The sequence below is a fragment of the Misgurnus anguillicaudatus genome, chromosome 18 (assembly GCF_027580225.2).
Source record: "Misgurnus anguillicaudatus chromosome 18, ASM2758022v2, whole genome shotgun sequence".
Classification (NCBI taxonomy): Eukaryota; Metazoa; Chordata; class Actinopteri; order Cypriniformes; family Cobitidae; genus Misgurnus; species Misgurnus anguillicaudatus.
In genome coordinates, this window is record NC_073354.2 from 38,510,167 (window position 1) to 38,525,273 (window position 15,107).

Here is a 15,107-nt window from a genome sequence, read left to right on the forward strand (position 1 = left end):
CTGGGTGAAAACTGATCAAAATGCATTATTGATATGACAGACTCTAAATCTTTGAGTGTCTCCAGGTTTATTTCTATGATTAATTTTATGATTAAACTCATTGAGCAGAGTCCACAGTGACAAAGTTAAAGCAGTGATGTATTCAATGAACAGGTAGTGTGCGTGTGTGCGCGTATGTGTGTGTGTGTGTGTGTGTGTGTGTGTGTGTGTGATTTCCTGCAAACAGAACTTAGACAATCAGTCTGAAAGACATGTCTGCTGTGAGGAAGACAACCAGAGACCTGACACCTGATGAAGAACTTCATGAGCAGGCTGAAATCATTACACACCAGCTTAAAGAGGTGAATATTATACATAACATAGTTTAATGATCAGTTTTAAACCCAGCTTTTTTGTGATTTACTGTTTTCTACATTAAAACATCCTACATGATGTTAAGATATCCTCTAAAAATATTAGCTTGATATATTTAAATTAAGTAAGATTATGAAGATAAGATTAAAATCCGTGTGAAAATAATGTTTAAAGGATTACTCCACTTTCATTTACAAAATTCTGATAATGGCTCACCCCCATTTCATCCAAGATGTTTATGTCTTTCTTTGTTCAGTCGAGAAGAAATTTTAAAAATCGTCATTTTCGGCAAGAAACTACTAATTTTGGGGGCAAAAATGACATGGTTTGGCAAGAATTGAGTCCATTGAAGCTGCATTGAAACTGTAAACTGTTGAGGTCCACTATATGGAGAAAAATCCTGGAATGTTTTCCTAAAAAATTTTTGGGATTTTTTTTATGAAAGTGGAGTAATCATTTAAAATCAAACTTTGATGCTCCAAATCTCAGAATTTGATTTAGAGACGTAAGCCTTGTTTTTACAGACGGGCTTACACATTATTTTATTAAACTGAGCTCTTTTTGATCATAAAGATGTAATATAATTAATAATTATGACGTTTTGTTTCGATTTTAAACAATCTCTTCAACAAACAAATAATGTTATAACAAGGTTATACAAAAACATTCCCTATTGTTATTAAGATTTAACTGTGACTTCAAAAAGATGACACGGTTGACAGTTTTAGGTCAGGAAACTGTGAGAAAGAGAATTCACTGCTTATATTTCTACAAATATATCAAGTTACTTACTGTTAAGATTTTTCTCACAATACAAAGCATGTACATTTACATTAAATTATTGTTAATTTGTTGTAAAAGCAAAAGTATACATATGCATGACATTAAAAATAATGTTTAACATTTCTTGCAGAATTGTAAAAGACCATCATGAATAAAGTTACAGACGTGTGCTGTGGGTGTTTGTTTAATCATTTTCCTCTCGGTTTGATTCTGCTCAGAGATTTTTAATTTTGTTTTAACAGCGAAGTATAAAGTACAAAGCACAGTGTGTGCTTCTAGTAAGATGGTATATTAACTTGATTATACATTAACTTTCTATTATTTAATCAATCTATAAGCATGAAGTATAAAACATACTGCCTGAATACCTGACACTATCACTTTCTAAGACTTTGGTGTCTTTCATTGCGTTCCCATTTGATCTTCATTTAGTCTCATTGCTGTACGAAAGATATTAAAGAGTGATTTTTCTTTTGAACGAGAATGGTTATAGACGAGTGAATATGTAAGAAGTGTTGTGTGACAGGACAAAAATATTATATGCTGTGCAAAATGTTCAAAACTGATTTCCAAAATGGAGTGAATGTCCCATCTTTATTCTCAGGGTCTGACTGTGAGCAGATCCTTTAACAAAGTTCTGGATGTGGGTTCTGGTGATCTTCAAAGTGCTGGATTGAAGCCCATAACCTTTGTCAGACAGGTCAGTGATTAAGTCCTTATTTGTGCATATTGCAATCTTGTGTAATAATAACTTTCCTTGTTTCATCCAGGCCATGATGGCTGCTTGTCATGGTCATTAATGTTAACCAAAAGTCTAAAACATGCAGTATTTGCTCTTTTGTTGTCAGCAATGCCGTTCTACCAAAAGTTCACACAATAATGTCACAGTAAAAAAAGTTGTGACAACATTAGGAAATCCATGATGATGAAGATGTTCTGACCTTTAGCCTCCTCAGAAGTGAATGCTGGTGGATGTCTTTGTGTTTATTTCTGTCAGGTCATTGCTGGATGTTTGTATCCCAGTCTTCTTCATGGTGATGATTTTCCACCTGATGTTCGAATGCGAGCACAAACGCTGCTGGATCAGTGTGATGGAGGCAGCATTGGTGAGATTCGATGTGTTTTTGTTTGAAACCAGAACCATCAGAGTGGATCTCGCTAAAACACATCTTTGTCATATTTTAAAGGATTTTAATACTAAAGATTTCTTTTCTAGACCATGATGCTTTTATTTTGAATTGTGACATTATTTTCAAATAGTCAACTGGAAATCGATGTATAATTAAAGAGCACCTATGATCTGATTCACGTTTTTACATTTCCTTTGGTGTGTAAGTGTGTATCAGTAGCTGCATTTACATGGACATTTGTAATCCGTTTAAATGATCAATCTGAATAAAAATGCTCCATGTAAAAACCTCAATCGTACTAAAAAGTGCCAATCTGATTAAAAATCTAATCCGCTTGTTAGGGGTGGTTTATACAGTTTGTAATCTGCTTAAAATGACATGTATACACTTGATCGGATGGATAACTGAAACTGGGATGTTCTGCGCATGTGCCATCTTTTCTTTTTTTAATGGCGGTTGACAAACCCACTGAAAGGTGCATTTCCGCCACCTACAGGATGGGAGTGTGGAGCATATGCACACGTGCAATGACGTAGAATTGCCGTAATGACATGTGACGCAAATAACTCGAGTTTGTTTTGTTGAAGGAAGTCACAAGAAGTGATTGTCTTGTTAATCTTGTTCCTATTATCGTCCAATTCCCCATAAAGTGATACAAGACAGCGTTGTCCGGTCAGTCCATGATTTATTCTCTGATCCACAAAGCGTGTGTTTGGACTCGCTCTCACGAACGGTCCTTGCAGCACCGCGTGAAGTAAAATACGCTTTTTGGGCCCACGTGAATGGGTGTTTTTGCTGCTGCTTTATAATCAGTGAGGCACAAAGCAAATCTTGAAACAGCGTGAAACTATATTTGTGCAATGTGCGCATGTCAAATGATCAAATCTGCACATCAATCCGATCACATTATTAAGTGTTCATGTAAACGCTATGATAGGATTTATTAATCGGAAGGATTTTAATCCGATGGAGGCAAAATGTGTCCATGTAAACGTAGCTAGTGTTACAAACCCCAAAGTAAACTATGACACCAGTTATCATCTCCAATGTAAATCTCTTTTCTTGGACTACAACAGACTGACAGATTGTAGGCAACAGTTTACTTCCTGTTATTGGTGATACGGACTACCGGCACATCCGGGAACTTGACTGTAAATTTCATCACCGCCCCTTTTTGGGGGATAAAAAAACAGACCTTCCATTGACTTCCATTCAAAATAGCGGAACAAAGCAACGTTTTTACACAGCCGGCAGGCGTAAATAAATTATGAAATCACTCAGATTAAACATGTTGAGTAATTATCTGTCCATCCTGCCTGCCATAGAGCCCGAAAGATACATTAACACATTTAATTTGGTCAATATAAAAACATGTCCCTTTCATTCTCACAGCGTCAAATTTGTGTAACAACGCCATCCAGTGATTGCTGGAACTATCGCTAAGCCAGTTAGTTGTATGACTCGACGGAAAAGTGCACTCATTACTCTAAATATAAAGACATAATATATGAATACGAAGTAGCTTTCAAATACGAAGTAAAATCATTCACTTGCTTCCCTGTTGACTCGATGAGGTACGAGTAAATGTTTGGGTAGGACACCTCTGGCCAATAGGGAGCGTTGTTACACAAATTTGATGCTGGGAGAATGAAAGAGACATGTTTTTATATTGACCAAATTAAATATGTTAATGTATCTTTCGGGCTCTATGGCAGGCAGGGTGGACGGATAATTACTCAACATGTTTGATCTGAGTGATTTCATACGTTAGTTGCGCCTGCACGCTGTGTACGGACGTTGCTTTGTTCCGCTGTTTTGAATGGGAGTCGATGGAAGGTCTAGTCTGAATTCCCCCAAAAGTGGGCGTGAACCTGTTCAGAGACATTCTATGACGTTGCGCCGGTTGTGCGTATGTAGACAACAACGACATTAGCATAATTCCTCCCGGTTCAGACTCACAGCCTGTAAGTTAACTCCTGTTAGTATTGCATTGTGAGCGAATCTTTTAAACATGGTAAGGAGCGTCACATTTTCGGCTGATCACAACGTACAGATTAGCTTTTCAGTTCGATGAGTTTTGTACAAAAACTTTTCACATGTTTGGTCAGGTTCATACACAGCTTCATGTGGACTGACGTATCTGAGAAGCACTGTGGCGAAGTTCATTACTCTCCGAGATGGCGGCATCCCGTCCAGTCCAGAAAACATCTTCATCACCTGTGGATCCCAAAGAGGATTAATGGTATGATCCGGAATCATTTATTTATGCTTTTAATTCGAACTGTTTCACTAACATGCTATTGGTCCTCAGGTCATGATGAGATTACTGTGTCAATCAGAGGGTTTGACAGCGCTTCTGATCCCAGACCCCGCCCCTCACACCCTGACTCGCATCCTTGAGAGGGTGGGCGTGGTTCCGGTGCCCTATCGACTACAAGAACAGAGTGGGTGGAGCCTAGAGAGGGCGGAGCTAAAACAAGTCATCCAGACTTGCAGAAAGCACTGCTGTCCACGAGCAATTTATATAAGTAACCCTGGAAACCCTACAGGTACAGTTCAGATATTCATAATATATTCATAAAATATAATATATTTTAATAGGGCCATTATTTAAACTTCAGTACAAGGACATTCAAGTTTTTGTGTTCAGCTTTTGTGCAGTTACTCAATTATATCTAAATGAATTATTGACATGTTTCTAAACTTAACGTTTTGTATTGCATGCATTTGTATAATTTGATGGGTTGAATATTAAAAGTAAAAACCTTTGTAGATTTGTAATCATTTGCAGAATTACAGACCAACATGTTTTATAATAAGATAATGTTTGTGCTTGACTAACAGGCCACATTCAGAGCAGAGAATCTATCCAGGACGTCATCCGATTCGCTGCTGAAGAAAATCTTTTTTTGTTGGTAGACGAGGGAAGTATTTTATTCTGGCTACTATTGGTTAACTTCGTAATCGTTTATTCGTAAACGTTACATTCATCTCTTTGTATCTTTATGTATTGCAGGTTTATCAGAACACAGTTTTTGCAGATGGTAAAGAGTTTGTGTCGTATAAAAGGGTTCTTGCGGAGATGGGTGACCTTTATTCTGACCAAATACAACTGGCTTCTTTTCATTCACTGTCCAATGGCATCATAGCAGAGTAAGATTATATTTCAGTCTTTCATGATAACAGACCTGAATAAACTCTTACAATAAAAGAGTGATTCTCACAAATTCTTGGTTTTAAGATTCAAACGTGATGTTTTTTTTTTTAAATGCATCAACAAATTTCCTTTTTATTCATGAAATCAAGTTCTAATATGTTTAAAGGCATTCATTTCAAACCTTTTACTGACAGTTTAACACAGTTTTGAATAAAAAAAAGGGGCCTTACAGGTTCTGCGTGTAGATTTTAGTGGTGAGATTGTGAATTGCAACCATTTACCCTCCCTTTCCAAGCATGAAAAGCTACGATAGCCGCCACAGGGCAAATATGTAATCGACTGACAAAATATAGTGATGAAACGCGCTTTGTACAGCAGTTCATCCATTTAAGGCTACTGTAGAATCACAGCAGTGCAAAATGCCGACTTCCATGTAAGGACCCGCGGTGTATGTATAGATAAATACGGCTCATTCTAACGTAATAAAAATATAAGTTTATTATGTAAGGTCTTTATACACACCACTGATAATATAGTTATATACATTTCTGTCAAGAGATCCTCAAGATTTACACACTGCACCTTTAAAAAATCTCATTACCATAACCATTTGCAACTGTTTTGCTAAAATAAAGGAGCCATGATTCCTATGCAAGTTTTATTATGTATATAAATTATACATAATAACACATTAATGAAGTAGGAAATTATTAATGTAAAAAATGTAAATGTGGAAAACAATTATGTTTGTTATGATAATGTTGTTATGTTTGTTACCAAATTATATGTTTTAGAATAAAATCTTTACTTATTCCCCGCCAGCCATTTTTTTTAAAAAGTTGCCCGCCAGCATTTTTTGTGATTTTCACAAAAGTTTTTACAAAACGCATTTTCTTCTGAAAATATATAAACATACAAATAAATCAAATGAAAAAACAGAGCCTCTGCTTTCAAACAAACAAAACGGGGAAAAAACGTTTCATTCCATCTATATTTTTTTCTCTTATAAATTCTTAAATATGGGTATTTTTCTTAAAAAAAAAATTTTTTAGCAAAAAGCCGAAATAATTGCATTTTTGTGAAGGAATTTTGTTAGAGATCAGATTCAGAACGATTATCAAAACATACACAGAGTTTAAAATTTGTAAATAATTTTTTACTTCATTTTTTTTTATAAATTGGGTAAATCGCAGTATGACAGATTAACATAAAACCTCATCAGGAACGCATTTTTTTAATGCATATGTTTTCTCTTAATTTATGAGATAACTCGTCAATGGCGGGGAAAGAGATGTGGTTTCGTGACAATGACCAAAAATGCTAAAAAAAATTTTGTTTTTATAACAAACACCATTAATCTTAATTTAAAATAATAAAATAAATGAGTTATTGAAGAGGAAATTAAAATGCAAGGTTAATGTATATGTTTGTTTGTGATTCAGGTGTGGTTTAAGGGCCGGTTACATGGAATTGATCAATGTTGATCAAGTGTTACTGTCATACACTGAAGTTCTTCTGACGGGGGATATAAACACCCCTGTTACTGGTCAAATCGCTCTTGATGTAATGCTTGATCCGCCCTGTCCTGGAGAGACCTCCTATGATTTATACAGACAGGTACTGTACCTGTAAAACACATTCAACAGATCTCTGAAAGGTAAATGATTGCATTAACCACATTTAAGGTTGTTGTGAAAGATCTGATATTTAAACACCCGTGACTGCACATGCATTGAATTTTAAATCAGCAAGTTGGTACAATATGTTGTTTTAATTATGTGGGTTTGTTCAGGAGGTGTCGTCCAGGCTGAACACACTGAAGTTAAACATGTCAAGAGCTGTGAAGTTCATTAATGATTTACCAGGATTCACCTGCCCATCAGTTCACAGTGGCATCTTCATATATCCTCACCTGAGTCTGTCTCACATAACAGACACACACTCACAGGTACACACAAACACATTTACAGGTACATATACAGTACACACATAGACACTCACAGGTACATACACAATCATTAACACGGTATACCGAAAGAACAAAATGTGTGTGGGGTTGTGTGAATAATGATACCATTGTGTTATAAAGAAACAGTATTGTTGTCATGAAGTGAGGACTCATGTATTGTGATGTATTTTTTGCAGAAAGCTACAATAAAAGCCAAGGCTGGGTTGTGTTACTGCAGGAGACTGCTGGAGGATCAGTGTGTGTGTGTTGGGTTCAGTGAATGCTGGAATAAAGATCACACAAACACACAACAGTCCTGCTGTTACCTCAGGTAAAGACACACACACACACACACACACACACACACACACACACACACACACACACACACACACACACACACACACACACACACAGGCGTGCGAACACAGTCTGAATCCTGCCATTGTGTGTTACAGGATCTGTGTGATGATGTCATCAGATGATCTGGAGGATTTTCTCTGTCGTCTTCAAACTTTCCACCTTAAGTTTCTCCATGAATGCTGAATCTTAGTAGTCATTTACTGATCTCCAGCAGAACATATCAGTAACATAAATTAATTTAGAAATATACACTCACCTAAAGGATTATTAGGAACACCATACTAATACTGTGTTTGACCCCCTTTTGCCTTCAGAACTGCCTTAATTCTACGTGGCATTGATTCAACAAGGTGCTGAAAGCATTCTTTAGAAATGTTGGCCCATATTTATAGGATAGCATCTTGCCGTTGATGGAGATTTGTGGGATGCATATCCAGGGCACGAAGCTCCCGTTCCACCACATCCCAAAGATGCTCTATTAGGTTGAGATTTGGTGACTGTGGGGGCCATTTTAGTACAGTGAACTCATTGTCATGTTCAAGAAACTAATTTGAAATTATTCCAGCTTTGTGACATGGTGCATTATCCTGCTGGAAGTAGCCATCATAAAGGGATGGACATGGTCAGAAACAATGCTCAGGTAGGCAGTGGCATTTAAATGATGCCCAATTGGCACTAAGGGGCCTAAAGTGTGCCAAGAAAACATCCCCCACACCATTACACCACCACCACCAGCCTGCACAGTGGTAACAAGGCATGATGGATCCATGTTCTCATTCTGTTTATGCAAAGCGAGCAAAAAAAAATCTGCCAATGGGGTAAGCAACAAATCTTGAACATTTTTCTTAAACACTAAATCCAAGAAAAATTCAAGACAAATTTGCTTACCCCATTAGCAGATTTTTTGCTCGTTTTATGCACAAAATCACTTAAATTTGATATTTTTGGTCTAAAAACTAGACTTATTTTCTTGGGTCGTTTTGCTCATCAAGAAAAAGCATCTTCATTTAAGAATTTTTAAATATTTTTACTGAAAACAAGACAAAAATACTAAGATTTTTTTTCCTTCAAAATCATTTTTTGCAGTGTGGCCATCAATGGCTTTCAGTGATAAATTAAGAAAATGTAGGACATAAACCAGTTTTACCAATCACCATTTCTTTTAATTTTTCGTCTGTCATTGTGAGGATAAGCAGTTGGCATAAATCACATGATATAATAAAATAAATTTCTTAATTTTTTTTTTTTTAAACAAGATTTAAATAAAGGTTTATTTTGTCATACATTTTTGATCAGTGATTTTGTGATTTTCCCACAATGGCGCCCCCTTGTGTGACGCCCGTGTACTGCATACACCGCAAACCCTGCAAATTCAAGATCAATAAAAATGATCTAATTAATGTTGTTTGTATGTTTTTGGAAAAGCGTTGTCATTTTTGTTATTTGTGCCTTCACGTGCTAAATGATTTTTGCTTCAGTTTGTGATCACTGTCATCCATGATGACTTTCTAGAATGAGTCAGCTGTGGAAGAAAAAAGGTCAAGTGAGGTAGATATACCGCATACGTTATAATGCGCACCCAACTCAATGATCTGAGATCAGTCTCCCGCTATATTACATTTGCCGTGAAATCCAGCTTTCTTTCAGACGCGGAATGAGGGAAGGGCAAAAATCATTCCGTCCATCCAACCAACCGCATCTGTGCCAGATTATTCATCATCCCGAACACGTCATCCCGGTTAGTAACGGTAGTACGGCAGCAGCTGCCGCGGCGCGTCCGGCACGACTGCACGCGTTCTGGATGCCGTCCATCCGCGTCTCCCGCATCCGCGTGTTTTGACGTCGTTGTGGTTACGAGTCCCTGTCGGTAGATGCGTTAACGCAGTAAGGAGGGGTCTTCGTCCTTCCCTACGGAATCTCCGCCGGTCTCTCCATCCCTCCTCCTGGTCTTTCGTGTCTCGGTTAGCGGGGGCTGTAGCGGGGGTCCCGCGCGGTCCTGATGGCGGCAGCGCCTGAGGATGACGATGTGGACCGGCGGCCCATCAGAAGAGCTCGGTCCAAGAGCGACACCCCGTATCTCACCGAAACCAGACTGTCATACACGCTACGGACAGGTGAGTGAGCGCGTGCGCGCGCGCTAGAGTTTATATATACAGTGTATCTCTGACAATACCGTGGTTTTGCATATCCCTCAAGGTACCCTTTACAGCAGTGGTTCCCAAACTTTTCATTTTGCGACCCACTTAAATAGGTATAATCTGTCCTGGGACCCACCAACATATTTTTAAAATGAAAATATGAGAAAAAAATAGACATTTTAACTGAGTAGATTTTATTTTCCTAGTCATTTTATAAATAAAATGTAAGTTTCATTGAAATATCTAAATAACTGATGGTATATCCAGTGGTGTAGTGCAGGGTATACCTACTTCTTTATTTGATGGCATGGGGTATACCCACTTCTTTATTTAAGAGTACCCAATTCACCACTACACTACTGAGTGGGTATATCATATCAAAACCATTGTGATTACTAGTCATTAATTGGACTAAACTGTTTGTTGCGTCATTCACCACAACAACAAACGACTTTGGTGACCCACCTTATCCCAATGTGTGCAACCCACAAGTGGGCTCCGACCCACAATTTGAAAACCCCTGCTTTACAGCACCTTTATTTATAAGAGTGTATATCCCACAATATTGTGTTATTTATATTAGTATCATGATTAGCACAGTGTAAGTACTTAAAACAATACTATTCAATGTCAGAAAAAATACAAAACTGTACCTTTTCTGTTTTGTACCTCTACATGTAGGCCTATATGAAACAAAATACAATGTTGTACCTTTTTTGTTACGCTACTGTACCCTATTGACCTATTGTGTACCTTTAAAGGTAAACCTTACCCTAACAGTTTAATGTTTTTTAACTGATACATTTAATAGGTAGGGGACAGTGGCACAACCTAACACTTTTTGGCTTTGGCTCTATCATTCAAAAAATATTTAAGTTAGATGATTTTTTTACACAATCAACACACAAATCTCTGCTACAAATGATTACTTAAAGTTTGTGTGTGGGATTTACGGTTATTGTACAATTACACAGAAAGTGACAGGAGTGCAAACGTTACCCCATAGGTGGGGTTCATTGTCACAAACAGAGTGTTTGTTGTAACATCTGCTACGCAAATAATTCAATAAAATTATATCCATGTATTAAAGATGAATATTGTTTATATATCATAATTGATAGATATCCACACATTCATCCATCCATCATCCTTCATCTAACCATCCTTGTGTTATGCAGCAATGAATATAAATAGAGTTTTTTTAAATTAAGTTATTTCCCCTGATATTGTATTAACAGTTATCACTTTGATGAATAGTATTTACGTGGTTTATATTTTATTATCATTGTATACTGGAGGCTTAATTGTAACACTATGTGACAACAAACCGACTGTGTAAAAATTTTTCAATCCCAGCTATCAGTTACTGGGATTTGCTGACATGTTTCAAAATGCTGCTATGTTTTAGGTAACAAGAGTGATTAAATTAATATAAGGTTGGATTTGGTGAATTACACACCCAACTCAGACACTGAAAAAACATCAAATGAAGAAATTTACATCCATGCCTCCAAAACACTTTTTGTTCAATATCTTAACCAAAACACATTAAAACTTTTTACAAATTCACTGGAGATCTTCTGACAGTAAGAAAAAAAGCACAGATTGCTCAGCCCTGTAGAAATATATAAAGTAGCCGTGTTACAATTAACCCTGAGTTAGTTTGTGCCCGCTCAACCCTACTTAAGGGTTAATATTGTACCCCAAAAGGTTCACCAAACCCATAAAGGTACAAAAAGAACCTGTGAGGGTACCACCCCAGTGACAGAAAAGGTACAGTTTTGTAGGCTATACTTTTATTTCTGACAGTATGTATGTTAAAAACATGCTATTACTCTGGTAAATTTGGTTTCATATGATAGTGTCCAAAACCTGGCAATACAATGCTGCTGAATCATTTTCACATTTACATACCACAGTGTTTGCAAGGTAAAATGAAAGGAAAATAAAGGTTCCCTGCGATTCTTTGGTTCGAAGAACCTTTAACATCCACAAATCCTTTCTGTTTTAAAAAAGTTCTAGTAGTAGAAAAATCAGGGTTCCCACGGGTCCTTGAAATCCTTGAAAGTTTGTGAATCTGGGGAAAAAATTCAAGGTCCTGGGAAGTTTTTAAAAATATACATATAGATACAAGTCAATGAAAGAGCTGAAAGTTTTCTGGATAAAAATCCATATAATTCCTTGTGTAGTGTAGGATAATATCATAAAAAAATCTAGACTTTTTAAGCACACGTGCTAAACTGTTCACTTTAAATGCTTATATATTCTGTATGCGAATGTTGATTCATACCAAAATGCTTTTTTGCATAGTTGTGTTTGACACATGAAAATGTCTCGGGTTACGTATGTAACTGTTGTTCCCTGAGAAGGGAACGAGACGCTGTGTCTCCCTTGCCATACTTTCTGTGCCCTGTAACGCTGTCTTTGGCAATATTTCAGATAGCGATAAACTTCCTGGCTCCCGCGTCACCCTGTCTTTGTCGTTAAGCCTCACCATTGGTTGAATTTGATATACACATTCAGACACATTTACCCCTGGAGGCGTCCCTAAAGTGTCACAGTTGAAAGGGAACTGCAACAATGTATATTTAAATGTAACACGATGTAACATTGCTCTAACTTGAAATGTGTCCCCACATTTAGTTCTTGAATTTGAGGGTATTGGACCTGAAAAGTCCTTGAAAAGTCCTTGAATTTGAAGTTAACTAAGGTGTGGGAACCGTGAAAAATGTTTTACAGACTATAAAAGATGATAAAGAAATCACTTTGACTGAAAGGTTCTTCAGGGAACCAGAAAAGGTTTTAAAGAGTGTACTCCAGGGTACTCCAAAGTACTAAGAATACTATGGTACTGTATACATGCTGTTACCCATGGTAAACCCGGTTTAATCTGTGATTGTACCGTGGTAATGTGTCCAAAGAACATGGTAATACCATAGTGCTGAATAAATACCATATTCATACACCACAGTATTTACTTAAATAATGGTAATACATTTGTGATTGATAGATGTATGTGATGAGTCCATGTGTTAATAAACTCTGTCATTTATGTCAGATGTGCTCATCTTACACATCTTGTGGATCTTATGTGTCATGACGTCACTAAAGACCCTTGTGAGGATTTAGCAGACTGACGTTCGTTATTGCATGAAAATTAAATTATTTTCACACTCTTATTTTATTTCATGAAACACAATGAGAGAACATCTGAGCTTTTGTTTATACACAGCCTTGCTGACTACAGAAGTATCCATGTGATTCATGCACTATACTGCACTGCTTCTGATACCTTTGTGTGAGGATGGATTTCAGTCTTACGCACGTTCTAGTTTGTGTCATGATGATCTAGCGTTGTTTTAGCTTAAGGTGATGATGACGTCAAATAAATGCGCATGGAGTCGCAATAACAGCTCGTGGGTTTGTGCACATTGAATCAGTCCACTGGATAACTGAAACATCTGAATGCCTAATGAAGGGGGTTTTGGCTTAACTCTGAAATATATCAAGTATCATTTTCACTGTGTATTTTTATGTGTATAGAACTTTGAATTAGCACAAAAGGTTTGAACACACTGACAAAAAATGTATAACTTTTTATTTTGCACCGCAAGTCACTTTGGTGCTTGCCAGATGCATAAATGCAAATGTTTTGTGAAGGATAATCCTCATGAAATCTGTCCTTGTTGTGTTTCCTTCTTATTTTCTTTCTGCTGATGGTTAAATCGTTTCACTTTAAATCTCACAGCCCACCACTGCATGCAGAAAATGCGTTTTACAATCTATTGTATGCTAATAGAGTACTGTTGGAATAGCAGTTTCAGGATTTCTTGAATAAGTGAAATGATTTTGATTTTCACTGAAAAACATGATTGAGGTCTGCTTGCATGGTAGTAAATAGTTGCCAGGGTGTTGCTGTGTGACTCCCATGATGTTTGGGGTTGCTGTGGGTGAGGTTTGTTGGGGGGTTGTTTGCTGGCCCATGTCATGGGGGCTTCACCCATGGGTCAAATATGATATTGTCTTAAAGGGGTGGTTTAATGCTATTTCATGCATTCTGACTTATTAACACAGTTTAAGAGTTGTAACCCTCATGCTATACACAAGCAAAGTGTCAAAAAAGTAGTTGAGCTTGTAACAGAGTATTTCTGAGCCAAACTCACGCCTCCTTTTTCCTACAAGTTTCGGAAAGTTTTTTCGAATAGGGGTATACGTTACGACTGATTGACCCCATATTCCTTTTATGGGCCTTTACCCCCGGAAAAGCACGCTTGCCCTGTACGTCAAGTGAGAGCGAGAACGTGCATTAGCATTGCTCCGTTGAGTGGAAGTCACCGGTATCACTGCACAGCATGCAACAACTTTGACGCCAGATTTTCCACTTGTTTACAACTGATGGAGCAGTCAAAACTTTTAAAAGACCCCGCTTAGGAGTCACAACCACGGGCGTAAAATCTCACGTGTTTTGTTTGCAATCGCGCATACGTGCATGTTATGTAAACAACACCAACAACAGCAAACATTTTCTGCCTCAGTTGACGTTGTACTGCATTTACAACATTTACACCTTTTAAAACGGAAATAACAGTAAAATAACAGTAAAAAACTGGATTACGTTTCATTTTTTATTAAAATAGCGGATAAATAAACAAGGATTAATTACCAGATAGAGACGTCCGGCTGTAATTGTTGTTGCTGCTGTTGTTCCTGTTCGTTCATTACTGACTCAGTATCCGATTCTGGATCGTATGTATAATGTAAGGCTGGTTATTTAAAACAAAGTTTTTTTAAAGTTTGATTTCCATCTATGTCAGATGTGAATCCAAAAGTAGTATCCAAAGCTGCGCATACTCGTAACTCTTCAGCTCCGCCCACCGCACGCCTTCAAGCGTTTGTCCTTTTCCGCCAAAATTCGGAAAGGCTGTTCTTTCTTTTATAATTCTGACAACACGAAAGACTCTTTAGACATATGAAGGATGAAATACTACTCTATAGGTAAGCAAGATTAACATTACATTGGCAAAAACGTTGTGTGTTATGTCAGCTTTAAGTCTCCAGATATGGCTCAGGTCTTTCCTTCAATGTAAGCATGCAAAATCACTTAAAGTGATGTCACAGCTGTCCAGAATGAACACGCGCGTCCTTACTATGTCACGCCCCTTACAGCATTATTTCTGCATCTTGTTCACATGGAGGGCTTTCCGGGAATGTTACTAGGTCCTATTTCCCAGAAC

General features: G+C 37.3%; 2 protein-coding genes across 3 annotated transcripts in view; both read left to right on the plus strand.

Moving 5' to 3' along the window:
• Nucleotides 1–9: 9 nt before the first annotated feature.
• On the plus strand, nucleotides 10–8,698 carry gptl (glutamic--pyruvic transaminase-like). Its single transcript, XM_073856464.1, has 11 exons — nucleotides 10–341; nucleotides 1,742–1,837; nucleotides 2,135–2,243; nucleotides 4,376–4,509; nucleotides 4,579–4,816; nucleotides 5,112–5,189; nucleotides 5,282–5,420; nucleotides 6,867–7,041; nucleotides 7,217–7,372; nucleotides 7,570–7,703; nucleotides 7,831–8,698. Exons 1-11 carry the CDS (start codon nucleotides 252–254, stop codon nucleotides 7,916–7,918), a joined length of 1,437 nt encoding a protein of 478 aa, XP_073712565.1. The 5' UTR covers nucleotides 10–251; the 3' UTR covers nucleotides 7,919–8,698.
• Nucleotides 8,699–9,465: 767 nt separating this feature from the next.
• phactr1 (phosphatase and actin regulator 1) overlaps nucleotides 9,466–15,107 on the plus strand; it is a 30,994-nt gene continuing 25,352 nt past the window's right edge. For both annotated transcript variants that reach the window (XM_055186003.2, XM_055186004.2), the window contains exon 1: nucleotides 9,466–9,849. In XM_055186003.2, the coding sequence (XP_055041978.2) occupies nucleotides 9,735–9,849 (115 nt within the window). In that variant the 5' untranslated portion in view covers nucleotides 9,466–9,734. The remainder of the gene's footprint in view (nucleotides 9,850–15,107) is intronic.

Coding starts and splice junctions, on each gene's coding strand:
- gptl (XM_073856464.1), top strand. CDS start 252: ATGTCTGCTGTGAGGAAGACAACCAGAGACCTGACACCTGATGAAGAA. Junction 342..1,741: donor TTACACACCAGCTTAAAGAG/GTGAATATTATA, acceptor CTTTATTCTCAG/GGTCTGACTGTGAGCAGATC. Junction 2,244..4,375: donor GTGTGATGGAGGCAGCATTG/GTGAGATTCGAT, acceptor ATGTTTGGTCAG/GTTCATACACAGCTTCATGT.